Source organism: Anolis carolinensis, unplaced genomic scaffold, assembly GCF_035594765.1.
Source record: "Anolis carolinensis isolate JA03-04 unplaced genomic scaffold, rAnoCar3.1.pri scaffold_11, whole genome shotgun sequence".
NCBI classification, from domain to species: domain Eukaryota; kingdom Metazoa; phylum Chordata; class Lepidosauria; order Squamata; family Dactyloidae; genus Anolis; species Anolis carolinensis.
In genome coordinates this window covers 151838-168151 of record NW_026943822.1, presented here as the reverse complement: position 1 = coordinate 168151, position 16314 = coordinate 151838, and the positions used below count along the sequence as shown (strand labels likewise).

General features: G+C 43.0%; 1 protein-coding gene across 2 annotated transcripts in view; it reads left to right on the top strand.

Annotated features, from left to right (window-relative positions):
• The window catches only part of pias1 (protein inhibitor of activated STAT 1), a 48295-nt gene extending 33464 nt beyond the window's left edge, over nucleotides 1-14831 (top strand). For both annotated transcript variants that reach the window (XM_016997322.2, XM_062963084.1), the window contains exons 5-14: nucleotides 347-437; nucleotides 958-1092; nucleotides 2442-2547; nucleotides 3784-3857; nucleotides 5617-5777; nucleotides 5916-6046; nucleotides 6219-6396; nucleotides 7770-7912; nucleotides 8382-8419; nucleotides 9279-14831. In XM_016997322.2, coding sequence (XP_016852811.2) covers nucleotides 347-437; nucleotides 958-1092; nucleotides 2442-2547; nucleotides 3784-3857; nucleotides 5617-5777; nucleotides 5916-6046; nucleotides 6219-6396; nucleotides 7770-7912; nucleotides 8382-8419; nucleotides 9279-9599 — 1378 coding nt within the window. In that variant the 3' untranslated portion in view covers nucleotides 9600-14831. The remainder of the gene's footprint in view (nucleotides 1-346; nucleotides 438-957; nucleotides 1093-2441; nucleotides 2548-3783; nucleotides 3858-5616; nucleotides 5778-5915; nucleotides 6047-6218; nucleotides 6397-7769; nucleotides 7913-8381; nucleotides 8420-9278) is intronic.
• Nucleotides 14832-16314: the final 1483 nt, after the last annotated feature.

Below are 16314 nucleotides of genomic sequence, written 5' to 3'. Positions count from 1 at the left end.
GTTCCAAATTCAAGCGAAAAGCAGGCAGTATGAGGAGGAGGGAGAAATCTAAGCTTTACCCTCAATCCTTTCCTCGGTTTGCTAACTCTTATGTTCATTCATGCAATTAAGTTTGCTTGCTGCCTGTAATTGCCTCCTTTCTCTTAACACATACATTTTAAATTACTGGCATCACCTTTTTCTGAATTCTATCTTCAATCTTTGAGAGCTAATTTTTGTTTTTTGGGTTGGTAGGTGCCTTAGACCCCAAGGGGAAAGTAGGGCGGAAGCATATATTTCACTGTCATTTGATGTTGTTTAAGTCTTAGTACAAAACTGAATCTAAAACATCTCCAAATTTCTCTAGGTTTTGCTTATCAGAAACCAGTTGCCCGCAAGAAGATCACTTCCCACCAAATCTTTGCGTGAAAGTTAATGGAAAACCGTGTAGCCTTCCTGTGAGTATTTCTGCCATTCACTACGGTTGTTCAGAGATGCTCTTGATTAGAAGAGGAAAGTAGTTTGGAGTCTGTCCAAGTGATTAGTGCTGGGTTGAATTGAATGCAAAGCAGGGTTTCAAAAATGCAAGAGGCAGCACAGAGTTGGAAGTGAGCGAGGCCCGTTCTGGCTTCCGTTTGCCTGTTTTCCAGTTGCCATCTGCTTAAGTGCACTCTGTGTATGGATTGGGATTTGGAAGATTTGAAGAGAGTGAGCTTTTGATAAGGACTTGGTGAAAAGACTTGCTTTTACGCTGCTTCTGTTGTCTTCTGCTCTGGGAGCAGTAAGTGCTATTGAGAGACTGGTAGAAAGAGAGGAGTTGGGGCAGAGCTGAGCCTTGGCCACTTCTTGGCCTTGGTTTCCTATCAGTAAAAAGGAGATAATGTCTTGCCACGAAGGACTGCCGTGCGCATAAACAAGGCAATAAAGGAACCAAGCCAGCTTGGTGTGGTCATCGTGACTTGTATCTGGCCTTTACAGGGCTATCTTCCACCGACTAAAAATGGGGTTGAACCAAAGCGACCGAGCCGGCCGATCAACATCACCTCACTTGTGCGCCTGTCCACAACAGTACCAAACACTATCGTCGTCTCGTGGACTGCAGAGATAGGAAGGGTGAGTGAAACCTTGCCGTAAAACTATCAGGGGATGGGGAAAGAGGAAGACATGAAAATGCAGAACACTATACAACAAAATTAGAAAAAAATTCTATTCCTGGTTTGAAAGTGTTCTTTCCTGTTTAATTGTGCAGCCCTTATTTTAAAAGTAGCTGTGGTACTCCCGAAACATTGTTTTTGTGGCGGCCACAAACTTTGTTGAATTGGTTGAGACTCTTATGATGAGATATTCATTGAAAAACTATAGCAAAATGTGCTAAAGGATGTCCCACTCCGAGTTTTTGCTGTTTAATAAACACTTTCCATGTTTTTATGATAGAACCAATTAGGAAATGACATTGATAACCCAGGAACAAAAACTGTGTAGGAATAATAGTGAAAGTAATGTCATGCCACAGTCTTTCCCCTACCAGTTTCTTCAGTCGTGTCTGCAGTATATTCTCACGTTCCTTCATAGACTCAGATCAGATGGCCTACACAACATCTATACCATAATTACATAAATATTCGTACATTAAATAAAATATATAGTCATAGCCAGTACATATAAAGCTGAAAATGCCACAGAAAGAACTTTTCAGGAGCATAACATTTTAATGCCTTTTAAATTTATTTGTGTGTTTTTGTATTTGATGTTATTATATGTTGGTTTTATATCTGTAAGCCGCCCCGAGTCCCTATGGGGAGATGGTGGCGGGGTACAAAAATAAAATTATTATTATTATTATTATTATTATTATTATTATTATTATTATTATTATTATTACATCCAGGCCTAGCTGCACAAGATGAATTTCATGTTTCTGCAGAGACCTAAACCAGCTATGCCTTGATCCACCTTGATCCTTTTGATTGGGATTTCTGATCTGAGTCTTTCAGGGAATACAAGTCCACTCAAAATGTGTGAGGACGTACATATGAAGGGTCAATAACTGGCTTGCCTTCTGAAAAGTTCTGCCTCCAAAGATAGTACCCAAAGGAGGAAACAGCCTGGCTGTCGTTCCTATTCTTGAAGTCAATGTTTCTAGCTATGTTCTTCAAGTGGCTTCTTGAAGGCCAGAGGCAGCCGGGACCCCATGCAAGGAGGGCATGAATTTGGTGGAAGAGGCGGGCCTCGGCCTGTCCCTTGTCCTCCAACCTGCTTGGCTTCCGTGTGACTGGAAAGACAACCTCTCTGTCACAAGTGTAGAAGAGGGCAAGTGGATGGAGCGACCTGTCTTGCTTTGACCAACCCAATCCTTTGCTAGCATATATTCCGGGTGCAACATGTCGGGTGAGGATTTGGAAGTGTTACACAAAGGCCAAACCCATTCTACCTGCCTCACCCTTTCTTCTGTGCCCCCCCAGACCTACTCCATGGCCGTCTACCTCGTCAAGCAGCTGTCTTCTACGGTGCTGTTGCAGCGGTTGCGAGCAAAAGGCATCCGGAACCCTGACCATTCCAGAGCACTAAGTAAGTCGTCAGTGTGGAGGCTTCTCATGAAGTAGAATCAGCCGAGAGGGAAAGGTGGTCAGGCCAGGATTTGGAAATTATCTGGCGTTTTCTAAGCGATAGCAGAGTTAATACCGCTGGTCTAACCACCTGCAAAAAAGTTAAGCCACTGTACTTAGGGTATGATGGTTAATGTAGTGGGAGTAGTACATAGGTTGTAGTTATACTGAGTAAGTTTGATGAGGGTTGTTGAGGGATGGATGATGATTTGGAAGTGTGTTGGAGAATTACTACTGTGAATAAAGAGGAAGAAGAAGTTGTAAAGTTTGTATATTTTGTATATGCTTTGTATACTGCTGCAACAAGGAGCCGTGGTGATGCAGTGGGTTAAACACTTGTGCCGACTGAACTGCTGACTTGAAGGTTGGGTGGCTGATCTGAAGGTTGCCGGTTCGAACCCGCAAGACAGGGTGAGCTCCCATCTGTCAGCTCTAGCTTGCGGGGACATGAGAGAAGCCTCCCAGCAACACATCTGGGAAATGTCTCACACCAGAAGCGACTTGCAGTGTGTTCTCAAGTCACTTCTGACACGATAAAAAAACTGCTGCAAGAAAGGAGAAAGAAAAACCTTTTACTTGAAAGCCAGTGTATGAGGGCATAGATGTGATTTTTGGATGCTCCATTCCCACCTTTGGGATGTCCGCAGCCATCTCTTTGTAGTATCTTCATTTGCTTTTACATTTCTCCACTGTCTGTCTGTCGGTCTCCTTGCCCCACAGTCACTTGGAAATTGTGGCTGCCTTGGAGTTCATCTCCTTGTGAGTTTCTCTTGTTACAATTCCTCTAATGTACTGCTTCTTAAAACTATGGGGTCTCCTTCCTCATGAAAAGTGTGACAACAGTGAAGGGTTTCTGAACACTTTGCACAAATCTGTTAGCAACCACTTCCAGTGTATACAATGGACGTTGCGGAAAATGCTTCAGCTATACGCCACAAAAAGGAAAATCAATCTATTTAGCAAGCCTTGCCAGTGCTGGTATATTATCAGCAAATGTTTGATTTGTCTACCTATTTTATATACCTGGGGTCTCGTAAAAATTTCTCAGGCCAAAAGGAGTCTCCAGTAGCCAAGGTTTAAGAAGCCTGGCTCTAATGTCCCTTGCACTTGCTCTCCCTGCCCTCCCCAACTCTCTTTGCAACGTATCTTTTAAGAGTGTTTCCTGTTTCATTTTGTTTTCTCTTTCTGCCCTTGATAGTCAAAGAGAAACTAACAGCAGATCCTGACAGCGAAATAGCCACAACCAGCCTGCGAGTTTCTCTTTTGTGTCCAGTAAGTGTCACTTCCCTAAAATGCCACTTCTCTGTAAATCTGTTGCAGTAGTGCCAACCTCTACACCATCTATTCCCAGTATTTATATGTAAAATGTATATTTTGGGAAAAATCATATGAAACAAAGAACCCGTAGCATTCGGGAGGGAACCCTCTGTGGAATGATTTCTTTCTTGTGGAAAGTGGAAACACGTTGGCTAGACGTGACATGATGTTAGCAGCAGTGATACATCCAAAGGACCTCTGCACTGATAACACCATTTTGCATCCGTCTGGATTATGTAGCCAGGTCGTTCTCAGATCTCGCCTGCTTCCTTCAACCCACAGAATGGCCACACCAGGGGTGGGTGGGGATTCTGAGGTGCTTCTGGACATTGCAGAGGCATTTAGGTGCTGCAAGGAAGGGAAGACCAGTCTCCACAGCAAGGCAGCCAGCATCCATCACTATTGGATGCTCTGGCTAGAGTTGCTAGAAGTTGCAGTCCCACAACTTTTGGAAGGCCATGGCTTATGTCAGATTGTGGCAGAATTAGAGAGAGATATCAAAGGCCGGTGTGCATGTTGTGCTAAATTGCACTGTGATGCTCCTTCTTCAAGTTGCTCCCTATTGAGAAATACCCTTGACTCAGAGAGACCTCTGAAGTGCTTGCACTGTTTACAGCCGTGGTTCTCGACCTGTGGATCCCCAGATGTTTTGGCCTTCAACTCCCAGAAATCCTAACAGCTGGTAAACTGGCTGGGATTTTTAGTAGTTGTAGGCCAACCTGTAGGCCAACCTCAACCTGGAGACCCACAGGTTGAGAACGACTGGTTTGTATGCTATACCTTTATTATAACACATTCTATCCTCTACTGCTGGTCATATTTTGATTTTTTTTATTGCATTATTGTTGTAGTTTATATTCTTAATAGAATGTACACCACTCAGAGAGATTTCCTCAGGTTTTGGTTTTAAAATGTACTAAATAAACACTGCATTTCATTGCGTAATAGTTGCCAGCGGGTAAAAGTCTCACACCCCATTTTGGGAGTGACAAAACTGGTATTTCTGTGTTCCTCACATAATAGTTGCAGATCCGTTTGGGGTTCATTCCCGCTCCCTCCCTCTTCTTTCTCCAAAGGCATGGGAATTTGAAAACGATCATGAAATGGAGGTCTCTGGAGCTCCCTCCTTTCTCCAAAGAGCTCCATTTCAGACTTTGCAACCTGCCTTGCCTTCAGAGAAAGTCAGGAGGAAGGAGAGGGGGGGAATCTTCCTCCAAAGAAAGGCAGTTTAAACTACAAACACAAACACAAACAGAGCTGTTTGTTAGAGGCTGGATCCTCCCTCTCCTTGGATGTAAAGCAGTTTGTTTATTAAAAATAAAAAACAGAAACCAGACAATCAAACACAGATAATTTTTCATCACTACTAGTCGCACCCCCTTTTTTGATTAAAAAAGGGATTAAAAAGTGTGACTTTTATTTGATGAAATATGGTAAATCTACATCTAGAGCAGGCATGGGCAAACGTGGGCCCTCTGGGTGTTTTGGACTTGAACTTCCACAATTCCTAACATCTTACCGGCTGTTAGGAATGCTAGGCTGTAGAAGGTGAAGTCCGAAACACCTGGAGGGCCCACGTTTGCCCATGCCTGCTCTAGAGTTAACGTGTTTTTGAAACTTTAAAAAAAAATAAGTTGAGTGTCTTGTGCGAGACAGAGTTCTCCTGACAAATGCTCTCACTCACTGTTGTTGTTTTTGTTGGTTCCTTTGAAAGCTTGGCAAAATGCGGCTGGCCATCCCCTGCCGGTCGCTGACCTGTTCTCACCTGCAGTGCTTCGATGCCACTTTGTACATTCAGATGAATGAGAAGAAGCCCACCTGGGTTTGCCCCGTCTGTGACAAAAAGGCCCCCTACGAACACCTCATCATTGACGGGTGAGTAACTTTGTGGAACTGAGCTGAGCGCAGGGAAGCAAAGCTCGTTTTTGCTCCTCTGGATCTGGACAAGCTGGGGTTGTTCTCAGGCGTCTCTCTGTGTTCCGGCGTGATTTCCGAGGGGGTTCTTTTTCACAGGCTCTTTATGGAAATCCTGAAGTATTGCACAGATTGCGATGAAATCCAGTTTAAGGAGGACGGGTCTTGGGCTCCTATGAGATGCAAAAAGGAGGCACAAGAGGTGAAGACATCTTTCAATGGAGTAGAAGGTGGGTTTCGAGTTGACGCACTGAACTATGCAATTCCTACCATCTCACCTGATCATTTTGGTGCTGTAGAAGTGTGTGGCTCGTTATTGTGCAATTTGTGACATTTGCCTGCGTCTTGACGCTCGCTGTGCTTCAGAACCGGGACTTCAGCATTTGACTGGTATCTTTCTAGGCTGTTTAAGTTCTTCTGTGGATCATCAGGTAACATCTCACCAGTCAAACAAAAACAAGAAGGTTGAGGTGATTGACTTAACCATTGAGAGCTCGTCAGATGAAGAGGAGGAGGAGCCGCCGTCCGTCAAGAGGAGCTGTCCGTCCCTCTCGCCGGCCTCCCCCATTAACAACAAGAGGTGAGGGGACCAAAAAGTGTCATGGCTAGTTCTGTCTGGATGTGCTTGTGAGCATCCCTTCAGGACACATGTGCGCCACAAAACCCTGTGCATGGTGTTTTAATAAGTAATTAGTTCCTGTTATTACTTTTCACGGTTTTTTTTAAGGAAAGGAAGGTGCGACTATAGCAGCTTTGCACAACTTGGCAGTAGTAATGGGCCGAAATTAAATAAGCTAAACCTTTCCTGCATGGGGCCTCCTTTGATTCTCTTCTGAACCAGTCCTCTGTCTGCCTCCAAACTACAGCTTCCACTGAAGATTGGCTGGAATGGAGGGCAGCAAATTGGAAGGATGAAACCAGGGGAAATTTGGGAATCTTTAATAATAATAATAATAATAATAATAATAATAATAATAATAATAATAATAATCTTTGTTCTTATAGCCCGCCTCCATCTCCCCGAAGGGACTCGGGGTGGCTTACATGTAATGCAATTTTTTTTACTACGCCAGCTGTTGTTCTCTCTTGAAAAACCAGTTTTGACACACTTGAAATGCCACAGAAATAAAATCTAGGATAACTCTCCCTCTTATAACTTTGAGGCTGGAGGAGAGGGATGTCCTTGCTACCAGATTTTGGGCTGAGGGAAGTGGGTTGACTGCTCTCTGTTTGTGTAGATCAATGGTTCCCAACCTTTGGGCCTCCCGGTGTTTAGGACTTCACAGCTAGTAAGCTGGCTGGGATTTCTGGGAGTTGAAGTCCAAAACACCTTGAGGTCCAAAGGTTGGCAACCACTGGCGTAGATAGTAGAGAGAGAGATGGTGTAGAGGATAAAAGTGAAAGAGACAAGTAAGGAAAGGCAGTCAAAGAACTATTTGTGGTATTTTTCCTTTAAAAAAAATAATTGTTTACAGATACTTTCCAGAGGAGTGAAGTGAGTAAAATGTCCTTTTTGGAGGGGGAGGCTATTAAAAACCCAAAACAAATACAAAAAGGACGGAGAACCATTTTTAAATTTCATTTAAAAAGGCAAAGGCTCACAACTGGGCAGAGGGCTTTGAATAAGACTGAACCAGGGAAAATCTCACCACAAAAACGATCTGAAAACAACATGCTCTTACATCTTCAAAGTCATGGCCTCTCAGACCAGGGGAGCGGGAGGGGAAGCAGGGGCACGACTGTGTTGCATTATAGGTTAACCAAAACATGTAACACCTGCAATGCAATTGCGGGAGAAATAAAATGTAAAAGGGGCTGGGGGCGCAAATTATTAATTCCAATTCCTGATGAATGTTGTGATTTTGGGCATGTCAGCCACTCTCTCTGGAGCGCAGAAACTCAAGGCATCTCCTCCCTCCTCCTCCTCCTCCTCCTCCTCCTCCTCCTTTGTAGCATTTTAAGTCTGCCGCACCAAGTCTCCCCTGTTTCGAGAACCCCGAGCCTCCCGGCGGTCGACACGAGCTACATCAACACCTCGCTTATCCAAGACTACCGGCACCCCTTCCACATGACGCCCATGCCTTACGACCTCCAAGGTGGGCTCCCGCTCTGGTCAAGAGCAGATCAAAGACCTTTTTGTCAAGATTTGGAAATTACCTGTCATTTTCTTAGCAGAATTAACACCTCTGGCTTGACCAGAGGTATTGTTCCTGGGTTATAAATGTTGTTTCCTAATTGGTTCTGTCATAAAAACATGGAAAGAGTTCCTTTTTGCAGGAGGGACATCCTGCTATAATAGCACATTTTGCTCTAGTTTTTCAATGAATGTCTCGTAGAATCTCAACCAATTCAACCTAAGTTGGGGCAGCCACAAAAACAAAAAAGTTCCTGGAGTAGAACAACTACTTTCAAAGTAAGGGCTACACAATTAAACAAGAAAAAACAGTTTCAAACCAGGAACAGAACATTTTTCAAATTTTGTTACATAGTGTTATTTGTGCTGTTCTTAGAATAAAATGACTTGTTGCTCACGAAACTGACATCTTTTTGTTTTGTTTTCTGCAGGTTTGGACTTCTTTTCTTTCTTACCAGGAGACAATCAGGTATGCAGTGGGATGCTGTGTGCAAGCCATATAGTAGTAGTAATAATAATAATAATAATAATCTTTATTTTTATATCCCGCCCAATCTCCCCGAAGGGACTCGGGGCGGCTCACAACAGGGACAAGCCCGAAACAACAACACAACATATTTGACAAAAACTTAAAACATTCCAATGATACACAAAATAAAATAAAATAGCATCCCCTTTTGCTTTGGCTCAGCACTCAGATTACCGTATTGTGCAACTATAAGGGAGATCAGGTTGGCACCCTCTCTATCCTCCTTCAAGAAACAATTGAAAACTTGGATGTTTAGGTTGGCCTTTGGAGAGACAGCCATTGGATGACCAGCTTCATTATAATTCTATACTGGATTTTAATAGGTCCCTCTTATCTGGGTATTTTAATGTAATGATTCTATCTTTATATTGCTGCTGCAGTCTCCCCACCTATGAAGTTTGACTGAATTGTATTGGCGGTTATTTAATACTACGGTATTACTGTTGTATTAACTTTTGTTTTAATTTTTGTTTAATTGTCTTATTGTGTTTTAACCTTTGTATCTGTGCTAATGTATTTGTGTTATTACTTCTGTAACAATGTGAGCCGCCCCGAGCCCCCGCGGGGAGATGGTATAAATAAAGTTGATTATTATTATTATTATTATTATTATTATTATTATTATTATTATTATGCACATCTTAATTTTGGAAAGTTTAGCATTAAAAAGGTGAGCATTAGATTTGAGTAAATGGGGCAAAATACATAAAGAGGGCAATGGGGAAGGGTTGAGGACTGTCAACTTGTGCAGGATGTGGCTGAGTTTCAACATCCTTCCCCCCCCCCCCCCCCCCCTTAGCATTACAGCACTTCCCTGCTGGCGGCGGCAGCGGCGGCGGTGTCTGCCTCGGAGGACCAGGACCTGCTGCACTCCCGCTTCTTCCCCTACGCCTCCTCCCAGATGTTCCTGGAGCAGCTGAACGCGGCCGGGGGGGCCGGCCCACTCCCCTCGGCCAACGGCGGTGGTGGTGGCGGCAGCAACAGCGGCAGCAACAGCAGCCTGGTCTCCTCCTCCAACAACAGCTTGAGAGAGAGCCACAGCCACCCAGTCGCCGGCCGCAGCGGCACGGACCCGGCCTCCCTCTTCGGCGTCATCCCAGACATTATCTCCTTGGACTGAGCCCCGGCGCGGTGCAACTGGACTCGATGGAGCAGAGAGAGAAAGGATGCTGGGCGGCTGGGGTGGTTCTTTCTGTCTTTCTTTCTTGGTCCTTTTATCTCAGGCAGGGGCCAACTTTGGCCCTCCCTCCCTCCGGGGGTTTTGTACTTCAGCTCCCATAATCCCTAGCTAGGAATTGTGGGAGTTGAAGTCCAAAACACCTGGAGGGAGGGCCAAAGTTGGCCCATGCCTGTGTCATTTTATTTTGAGGTTAGATGCGCAGACAAGCTTTTTCTTTTCCTTTTTGTAGGGGGAAAAAAAACTATTAAGACGTGTACAGAGAACAAAACTATATTTTCAGTTGTACTTTTTGTATATAAACAGATGGTTTTGAATGGTAAAACAAAACGGAAAAAAAATGACAAAAACTCCCTAGTTCTTGGATACGGAAGATTTTACACCTCCCTTGAGTGTTTTTTAAAAAACCTTTTGACTCCTAACAGCATGACCCTTTTGTTTTGTTTGTTCCCAGTGACCCTAATGCCGTGGCTCTCAACCTGTGGGTCCCAGTGTACCAACCTGTGGTCTACAACTCCCAGAAGTCCCACCCAGTTTACCAGCAGTTGGGATTTCTGGGAGCTGAAGGCCAAAACATCTGGGACCCACAGGTTGAGAACCACTGTCCTAATGGAAAAGGAAGCAGGTGATTGTAGGGAGTCCACTGGGGAAAGTATCCCTGCGGAGAGAAATGAGTCTGGGCCTGCGTTTTAATTTAAAATGATGTTTTTCAGTTGTTTGCACAAACTCCAGGGCTGGGAGAGGCATTCCGGAAGGTATTCCGAGCTCTTTGTTCTGGATCCAATTTTCTCATCAGTCCTGGTTTCTTTATCAGACACAGTTTTCCAAGCACTTTCCCCATAGAACAGGTTCCGTCTCCAGTGTCGGAGCATTGCCATTTGGAAAGCTGTGAGACAAAGAGGGATTCATCCACCTTAAAGGTTACAACTAAGCAACATCTTTAAGTATTAAAGCCTTCCTTCCTTAGCTTCCCCCCCCCCTTCAGATTGATCAAACATATTGGGCTGATTTGAAAACTGAAAGGAGATACCGTGATTTAAAAGCAGTATATTTTGCAGCAGGCCGTGACATGTTGTTTTCCAGAAGCATATTTGAACCCATATTGTGTGTCTCATTTGCTTCTGAGTCAATTCCACTGAATTCTGTAGGACTGATGTTTGACCCAACTCTACATCATTGCTAAATTGCACCTTCCTTTTCCTCCTTCAGCTGCAACAAAATGTTTAAAAAATTCCTCCCAGTTCTTAAGGGCATTAATGGTCGCTTCGAGGTCTTTTCCCCAAAGTTTCCAAAACAGCATTTGATCCTTGTTGAGCAATTAGGGTGGGTTTTTTCCTCCCTTGAGACATTGTTTTTGTTCGTGTCAGAAGCGACTTGAGAAACTGCAAGTCCCTTTTGGTGTGAGACTTGCTTCTCTAGCTCTAGCTTCTCTTTTCAAAAGCGGCTGGTGATTTAGACTGTCTCCACCTGTCCAAACTGCAAAGTATCTAAAAGGAGGAAAAGGAGAGTCTTTTAAACATAATTAAATAAGGAAGGGGAAAGAGTCAAAGATAATTTTTTAAATATTCCAAAACCTTCAGTGGAGTGTATATTTGTCTTCTATATAGCTATTAACCATCTACATTGACAAAAGAATCAGGAACAGAGGAAGGAAGGAAGGAAGGAAGGAAGGAAGGAAGGAAGGAAGGAAGGAAGGAAGGAAGGAAGGAAGGAAGGAAGGAGGGAGGGAAGGAAGGAAGGAAGGAAGGAAGGAAGGAAGGAAGGAAGGAAGGAAGGAAGGAAGGAAGGAAGGAGAGAGATGAAACCAGGCAAGCTTTTTGCTTCATTTGATCAAAAACTGGTAGCAAATTGTCTCGAATGTTTAATGTGTTCCTGCTTTTCTTTTCTTTTTAAAGCAAAGCTGTCTTTTGTCTAAACTTCACATATTTTATTCTCCATTTTTCCCCGGCGGATTTTCCAAAAATGTGTCCCCTGTCAACCATTTAAAAGCTGACTTGAATTTTGACATGGTTTGTTCATATGTATATGTGTGTGTATATATGTATTTATAGGTGTGTGTGTGTGTGTCTGTCTGCCTCTCTTGTCTGTCCCATGCATGTGTATTCCATTAATATCTGGCCGAGGGCGTTTCTTTCAGCCGGTTTATAATTTATTAAATGTCAGTCAAATCTCAATAAAACACGGAGAAACAGGAGTTCTTTTAAGTCCGGTCCAGCTTGGGGAGGCATCGGAGTGGATTGTTTTAAAGAAGCAGAGTGAAACTGGCTCAAAACTAGACATAATTAAGTTGGCGATGGGTCTCATTCTATTCCAAACACTGAATGAAGCGCTAGATTGTCCAAAGTCAGGGATATGACTGTCGGGGGCCAGATTGTCATTGACCCAATGAATAACCCTTTTGGCCTTTGGTATTTGTTGTTGTGTTCTGCACAGTGGGAATGCCTTGCCTGGGCATGTTTCTTGCATTTAAGACAGAGCAACGCAATGCTGAATTCTCTTCTCTATACACGCTTCGTAAATCACAATAATAGGCTGCAAGGCAAGGGATGCTCGGTCCCATTTATTGCCTTGGGATGGAAGCTTTGGTCCCCATGGTCTGTTTTCCCAATTCAGAAATCTACAGGGATCATCTACAATAGGTTATTTAGGAAGGATGTTGAGGGATCTATATATAGGTAGAGAGAGCTTGTTTTGGTATAAAAAGTAGATGTAATCTGGCAGGATCTTTTGCTCTACACTCTCCCTGTGATGCTGCCTCTCGTTGAGTCCTGAGATTTGCATTTTGGGGAGTGACCTTTCAAATTCTCAGCTGACTAAACTACAAATCCCAGAATCCAGCAGGAGGCAGCCACTGGGTTTAAGGTGGGATAGCGATGCTTTAAAGCGTAGTATGAAGAAGCCTTTCAGGTGGTGAAGTGGAGACGGATTGTCCCCTCTTCATTGTTTGTCTCCAAACGCTCCTTCTTTCCCATCTGCGAGGGAGGAAATGGCAGAGCGAGAGACCGGCAGAAAGTGCGTCACCAGAGAAGCCAAAGAATATGTGGGATTAAAGCCCCCTCCTCCTTTATGGTTCTTGGGCTCTTTATTTTGGGAAGTTTGAGTTCTAACCAGGTAAATATCTCTTGTGAGGAGATTTATTCACCAAGAAGCAGTGCCCATTTGAAATACAGTAGAGTCTCACTTATCCAACACTCGCTTATCCAACGTTCTGGATTATCCAACGCCTTTTTGTAGTCAATGTTTTCAATAAATCGTGATATTTTGGTGCTAAATTTGTAAATATAGTAATTACTACATAGTATTACTACGTATTGAACTACTTTTTCTGTCAAATTTGTTGTAAAATGTGATGTTTTGGTGTTTAATTTGTAAAATCATAACCTATTTTGATGTTTAATAGGCTTTTTCTTAATCTCTCCTCATTATCCAACATATTCGCTTATCCAACGTTCTGCCAGCCCGTTTATGTTGGATAGGTGAAACTCTACTGTAGTTGCCATTCCCAAAATGGAAAGGGAAAGCTTGGAAATTGATGGCCGCTTAATATTAATATACAGTAGAGTCTCACTTATCCAACATAAACGGGCCGGCAGAACCTTCGATAAGCGAATATCTTGGATAATAAGGAGGGATTAAGGAAAAGCCTATTAAACATCAAATTGATGGGTATGATTTTACAAATTAAGCTCCAAAACATCATGTTATACATCATGTTATATTGTAATTACTGTATTTATGAATTTAGAACCAAAATATCACGATATATTGAAAACATTGACTACAGAAATGGCTTGGATAATCCAGAGGCTTGGATAAGCGAGACTCTACTGTATTATAATATATTAATATTCATATGCTGCCTCTATCATAAACAAAGGAATCTTCTCAATTTAAAGTGATTTCGTGCCCTGTCTTCTGCAGAAATCATTCATGTAATTCTAGAATCATGCCTAAAAGATGGTGCATTTCTTCAATTGCAAGACACCATCAATGGCAAGACTCACCCAAATTCAATACCAGCCAAGATGCATAATACACACCTGTGATTCTAAACATACCCCATTTGGGGGGGTGTTTATATGGGAGGGAAAGTACGCCTTAGAATTGAAGAAATAAAGTATTGCCCATCTAGAAAGTATGTATTGGTCATGGTTGTTTCTTGCAGCCAATAACAGGCGTTGACCAGAAATTCCCTTGAACTTTGTTGCAGCTTCTTTAGGCGAAAGACTTGCAGGGCTTTTAACACAAAATGGGAATTAAGGACCTCTTTGACCTTGGTAAATTTAGATACTTATATTAAAGTACTCCTTAGGTATTTCATGCTTTGTGGGCCCATCCCTTTTCGACCTTTCTTTTCCCCAAAAGAGCAGTGTTCCTGTTTGTCTGTTTTGTTGTTTGTTTGTTTTGTGTGAGTGCGCGCGCACAGATGCAAGGTATCTTGTATAATAGCAGGGATAGAGTGATTTTGAATAACTTCCATGGGCATTATTGTTTGCATAACTTTTTTAAACTAGACGCAAAACCAAAATTAAACCTTGCTAAATCTTTAAACTGGTTGCTGGTTTCAAGCCCTTTCAGTATTTTCTGTAAGAGCATTCCCAGGTTTCCAATTCTTTGTCATGGAAAGAGGTGGCTACCACAACCCTACGAAAGACAACATTGCTGGTCGGCCTCCTTCCATTGAACAATCCAGCCGTTTTCTCTTGAGTGCAATTAACCTTTTTACAATAGGCATTTCAGGATATTTTTGATGATTATGTTGTTGTTTTCCTTCCAATGAAAGCTTAGGTTTATAATGAGGGAGAGGGAGAGAACTGCCAGGGATCCCAGCATGTGCTGCTGTTAATTGTTCGAATTAACAAAAGGGAAAACAATATGTAAATATTGAAAAAGAAAATACTAAAGAGGTTATTCCATGAACTCAAAATCTGTGATTCATTGCCTTAAGACTTTCTCTTGGTTTTCCATACAGCATGCCAAACGAGTTTTTAAAAAAGTGGCTTTTAAAGAAAAAAAATGTATAGTAGACCAATGTCAGTTTGTATAAAAGTACCAAGTGAAAATATTTATTACATGCATTGGAAAGAAGAAGAAAAAAAACTGGTTTACCCTATTGAATGTTACCTGTTTATGTAAAGCATCTTTAGATGTAATAAAAAGCATTATTACGTTGTCTTTTCTGGCTAAGTCCTGCCAAATTGGCACAGGGCAGTGGTTCCCAACCTTTTCTTTGACCAGGGACCACTCTCCAACATTAGTACCAAAAGGTTGTTGTCAAAGGCTTTCATGGCCGGGATCACAGGGTTGTTGTATGTCTTTCGGGCTGTGTGGCCATGTTCCAGAAGTATTCTCTCCTGACGTTTCTCCCACATCTATGGCAGGCATCCTCAGAGGTTGTGAGGCATGGATGACCATACCTCACAACCTCTGAGGATGCCTGCCATAGATGTGGGTGAAATGTCAGGAGAGAATACTTCTGGAACATGGCCACACAGCCCAAAAGACATACAACAACCCAGTACCAAAAGGGTTACAAATAAGTTATTGGTCAACTTTAGATTCAGTTTGTTTATCTGGGGAGCTGATTCAGAAAATTGCATTGGATAGACCACATCAGCTCTAGTTTCTGTACAGAACATGTACCATCCAGTAGTTGCCATCTGCTCGCCCACAAAAAACCATATTTAATAATCTAGAGCCGTTGTGGTCTATCCAATGCAATTTTCTGAATCGGCACCCAAATAACCCCAGGAAGAGGCCTAAAAAACAAAGACACCGAGGCGTCCCCATCCGCTTCCAGGCATGGCATGGAATGGCTCCGCTCAGGGAAGGAGGAGGAGGAGAAGCAGCAGTCAGGAGGCTTGTTGTTGCCTTTCGTGGGTGGTCGGCCTCTCCCCTCCCAACATCCCCATTCCCCGGGCACTATAAAAGGGTTTTGCGAGACCAGTTGCGCTCATTCCAACGGTGTAGTAAAGGTGAGGCCGCAGACCATATTTTAGTTCTTGGAGACCACTGGTGATCCATGGACCACAGGTTGGGAACCACTGGCTTAAAGAGAGGCCCACAGACACTTTCAGGAGCGGGAAATTGTTCTTTTGGAGCAGAGTATGTTGACACTGCAGATAAAGAATTCATGGTTATACTTTGGGTATTTTTTACTGATGCAAAATGTCCACGTTCAGTTCAAGGTTGCAAAAGGGGAAGTGTGCATTTGCTTGTTCAGCTTCGCTGCTTAGAACACGGGTTGCATTGCAGAACCGAAACACAGCCCAAGTTTATATGTAAAGATTTATGTTAAGACAACCCCAATGTAGCATCTCGGCCATGATTTTAAGTGGCTGTCGCCCACATTAACACACATTTTGGCGCCTCACATGTGAGCCCTGTTTCGGTGTGTATTTGATAACTGCTGATTCCAAAAATGGCACCATTTTTTTTTCCTATCTGGTTTGTGAGATACAGAACCTGTACCATCTATGACTCTTCAGTCTGCTAAAGCGGCTGATGTGGAAAAGGAAAGGGCCTGAGGCTGTGAGGAATTGTGGGAGTTGAAGTCCAAAACACCTGGAGGGAGGACCCACATTTGCCCATGTCTGTGTTATTTCATGAACTTGTGTGAACCCATACCACGGCGTTTTGCACCTCTAGTGCACATCCC